The sequence below is a fragment of the Phytophthora infestans genome, genomic scaffold (assembly GCF_000142945.1).
Source record: "Phytophthora infestans T30-4 supercont1.17 genomic scaffold, whole genome shotgun sequence".
In the NCBI taxonomy this organism is placed as follows: domain Eukaryota; phylum Oomycota; class Peronosporomycetes; order Peronosporales; family Peronosporaceae; genus Phytophthora; species Phytophthora infestans.
This window is the reverse complement of record NW_003303742.1, coordinates 2141456-2146014: the sequence shown is the minus strand read 5'-3', so window position 1 is coordinate 2146014 and position 4559 is coordinate 2141456. Positions and strand designations below refer to the sequence as shown.

Genomic DNA, 4559 nt, shown 5'->3' with positions numbered 1-4559 from the left:
TCTTTGCAAAATACGCCAGTTGTTTCAATGGGCCCTTACGTGGAGCGCTGTTAATTGCCAGATAACGTGTTAGAATGTCTTCGATCGTGCTTGGAGACGGGAACGGGAGCTCGCAGTGGAGATCTTCAGCCACAGGCTTGAGAGCCACCCATTGGTCCAAATCCAAGTCCAGACGAGTCGCTAGACTCTCGACGACTCTCGTCTCATTCTCAGGCAGGACAGCAAGGTTATCGGCCGTCTCGTAGGTCACTCCAGTGCCTCGAAGATCCAGTTCCACATGCACCGTGGAGCCTCCCGCAGTCGACAGACGCAGCTCTCGGTTCACCACAACTTTCGCCTGGTTGGCCGTGAAGAAATGCTTGGTCGACGCCTTCATTTTGACCTCTTTGGGCGCATTTTCCACTTGTTTCTTGCGGATTTCCACCAGTTCGTACTCGTACTCAGGAGGCGTCAGCTTGTGCTCGTCCTGCTTCACTTCGGTATCTTCCTCACTGTTTCCCGCGATAAACTGCTTCCTCAGAGCTCTCCACAGTGGCTCCTTCCAGTCGTCAAAGTCTTCGTCCAAACTGGCGTCATCATCGCCCTCTCCATAGTGGAACACTCTCTCGGCTCCATACTTTTCCATAAACCTATCAGTCATGCGTCCCATCTCGTTATAGTGCTCGTACTGGGTGTTACCGAGGCCAAAGACAGTAAAGTGGACGCTGTCGAACGTCTTCGGCTCCAGATTTCCCGCTTTATCCTTAAGGAAATCGATAAAATCCACGGCATTGTCAGTCGGATCACCTTCACCATATGTAGCCATGATGAAGATGACCAGCTTCTCGTCTTTCAGCTTGGAGGCCGCGTCGTAGTCCTCCAGATCGATAGCGTGGGTCTGGAAGCCAGCTTTACGTCCCTCTGCCTTCAGGACCTCAGCGAAGCCCTCGGCAGTGCCAGTTTGAGAGCCGAATAAGATGGCTACACGACCGCCAGGGTAGGCGGGACTCTCCTCGACGCTGGGTTGTTGGACGGAAGGCGCGGGCTCGGCCGCTTCCTTGTACATTTTCATCTGCTGGCCGATACGCAGCATCTCCTCGGCCAGTTTGTCCTTCTTAGGCTTAGGCTCCCGCAGGAACAGCACGGCGGTGGCCAGCATGGCCAGCAAGGAGCCTACGACCACGTACGAGTCTGTCATGTTGCCACTTTGGTGAATTGGGGAATGACGCAGTTTGCGAGTTTGGGTACAGAAAAGTGGGACCCAGGTTTGGTGGTGGAGAAACCACTGGTACAGTCAAAGGTACATGTCGACAGACGAGGGACGAGTGAGTTGACTCGTTAGAGCTACAATGAAGAGGTGCTGAAAGAGGCGAAGACAGAGGTGGAGAATTGGACGTGGTTAAACTGGCTAGCGTGTAGATTCGAAGATGCTTCGATAGCTACAATATAGTAATATTATAAACTTTCTCGAAGTATTACGCATTAAGTTTGCGCTGCAGCCGATATTCCTCGAGGTGAAGGGACTTCTTTAGTTAGCTTAGATTGGTTGCTTACGGCTGACAATGCCAAAGTCACTCACATCTGTTGATGGCCTCCACACGAGTGTGGCACGCTTGGTCTGAGTTTATTTTCGCTTCAGCTTCTTGTCCGGTGGTAGCAGTCAACATTGATACACGTGATATACTGTAGTACTGTACATGTTTGTTCTTGAAGCAAACGAAATCTGGCACTGCGTACGGCAAAAACCTGCCGTCTTTACTAAAATACCGATGAAGAATTCCTTACATATCAAGACCGTGCATGTAAAATAACCCGGATACGATCACGTACTGACCTGGTGAGTAAGGTCACCGTAATCACAACTGCCAGCGAATCTCAAACGAAAATGATACAGTTTAAGCACTTCGAGATTCGCACCCAGGTGCCAAGAAGAACCGCCATGGTCTCTTTATGGTTTGCACTCTTAACACTTGCCATAATTGCAGTTGGGTGCGCTGCCCTAACAAATAAGGAGGCTACGGACCCGAAAAATACCTTCATGGAGTCGACGTCTGTCAACACGGGCCATGGAAACGGGGGCAGTGCGAGCAGAAAGAGGCTTCTGAGGAGAAACGGCGATGAGTTTCTGGAAGATTTTGGCACTGAGGAGGACGATTCATCCGAAGCGGCGGACAACGTGACTAAATAGGAGATGGCCCGACATGAACGAGATCTTAAGCTGGTGTTGGTGACCGAGTAAGTTAGACCTAAGTTCTTTCATAGCTCATGTAGTGTGTATGAAGCACTTTTACAAACCTTGACTTCCGACTCTCTCTCTCTCTCTTCATTTGGGTACACGAAAATTTCCGCTGATACCAATCAAGCAGTGCGTACAACTGTACTGGGCACCGCGTGACCTCCATCAAGAAGTAAATTGTGACTGGTGATGTCGGTTTGAGGTTGCGAGAGCTGCCTAGTGGTAGATGAATTCAGCAAATAAATGCAGCTGAAGGGTGTGGAGGGCAATATCATCAAATAAACGCTGCTTTCGTTACGTTACGGTGGCAATTACTTATCTGCAGACCATCCTTCCAGGATGCGAAGCCTGACACGACATGATCATCATATCCATAGTTTTGCGCTGAAGGTTCGCTTAAGCGCAATCTGATGGTGCGTCACAGGTCTGAATTTCCTCTACAATGGCGCTGAGGAGCATCTAAAAGGGTGTGAGGTGACGTTTACCTATATCATTTATAGGTTTGGCTGTCATATCGCTTGTGCGGTGCTTCGAAAGGGAAATAATGTCCAACCCAGCAATGTAGTTATTACTAAAAACTTGCTATCATCCAAGAGAAACCTTTGTTACCAAAGCCGTTGTTTTAGTCTCTACAGATATCGAGCTCTGATGATCTGTTACACCGTTTGGCTATCATCACACAATAACAAAAACGATGAGCTCTTATTATTACAGCTACTGTGTACTTGAAGTAGAAAACAGATCTCAACAAGGCTGGCTAGGACACGAATAATTGGATTTATCCTTGCGTCGATTTATGAACGGCACTTGAGCCTTGTAAATGACAGAGCTCCTCGTCAGGTTTCCGCTTTGACTGAACACACCCTTGGACAGATAGTATCTATGGTACTTTTCCCAGGATGTCTAGCTCGATTCTTGACACAAATGCGGCTTGACACTTTCAACGGGGTATGCCCTCTTGGAAAGGGCGACCTTGTGGGTCTCACAGTAATCTGTTTTTTGGTAAGTTTCAAATCTGCACACTGTACATTTTCGCTTTGTGCGACCTCTGCCATTCAAGACAATCCAGGATTCATTGGCAACACATAAGAAACCCACACTGTCACCCGAAGGATCTTTACTGACTTCACGAACAGTCTCCGTACCAGCCACCTGCGCTGGGTTCTGGTCTGCGTACACAATTCCGTTGTCATTATTTTCCCATTTCCCCCACGTCCCGAAAACAAAACGATCCCCAATAAGCTCCGCAACAAACGAGCGATGCAGATCACGTATACGAAGCTCAGATGAGGAGCAATCAAGCTGTGCATTGTCACTCACAACTTGACCTTGGGCAAAGGTTGTGGCATATATAGGCATTACACCGCGCATATCTATCATTGTCGTCGCGATCTTCTTGTGCCATTTTTTTTAAGGATTGTCCACTAGCAATTGCAAATTGGCTGCGTGATTGATCATGACGATCCACACCCTGCATGACAGTATTGTACTCACGAACGCAAGCTGGGGCTTCACGTGGTACCAGCTCCTGTTTGATTCTCCGAAAAACCGTATTCGTTCCAGAGCCATCCGCATTGGAAACTACATTACAATTGATCCGTCCAACCAGCGGCTATTAAGTTTTTTTTTCGTACAAACGCCTTGCTATGCCCCTCCCCGCTCTTTGTCCACCGTCGGGTTCAACATGGTAAAGTGTGGGAAGTGCTTGCTAGACGATCTGACGGTACCTCGTCCATACAGCCCGACTGACCGTAAGCTCTCAAGTAGAAGGCAGGAGGTATAGAAGTTATCGGTATTCACAAAACGATGTGTAACTTCCAGTACATGGCGTCGAACTTCAGATACATGATACTAAAACATATCAACTTTTGTATTGAAACCCTATACTCGAATATACAAGTTTATTAGGCTGATGAGGGCGCAGAGAGAGTCTCGCGCTCAAGAGGTTAGGCTGTAAGCTATGAATTAAAAATTGAACTAGGTCGTAACTTACGACTTCGGTAACAGGGTTAATGAATCAAGCACCTTCCACCGTATTTATGTCGTGAATTGGCGTGACATAATACTGCTACAGCTACAAATAATTGCTCTTGACCAGAATCTTTTTATAAGGTTCTCGTTCTGACTGAATCAACTTTTGCTAAAAAAAATACTTTTTTATCCTAAATCTTTATGCACTTTGCGCGGTTAAGTTAACATCACAGAGATCCATTACTTGACCACTATTCCAACTCGACGCCAAGTTCTGAGCATAATATCGTCTGAGAACTGTGACCATCCGGACCTACTGTCCGGGAGCCTCAATAACAGTCGACAGCGTCCTTCCGAGATGAAATGGTGGGGC

At 47.6% G+C, this 4559-nt stretch overlaps 1 protein-coding gene across 1 annotated transcript in view; it reads right to left on the bottom strand.

Moving 5' to 3' along the window:
• Positions 1-1177, bottom strand: part of PITG_10173 (NADPH-cytochrome P450 reductase, putative) — a gene marked incomplete at both ends in the record, with an annotated part of 2371 nt that extends 1194 nt beyond the window's left edge. The window contains one exon of the mRNA XM_002902652.1: positions 40-1177. Within this exon, the coding sequence (XP_002902698.1) occupies positions 40-1177 (1138 nt within the window). The remainder of the gene's footprint in view (positions 1-39) is intronic.
• Positions 1178-4559: the final 3382 nt, after the last annotated feature.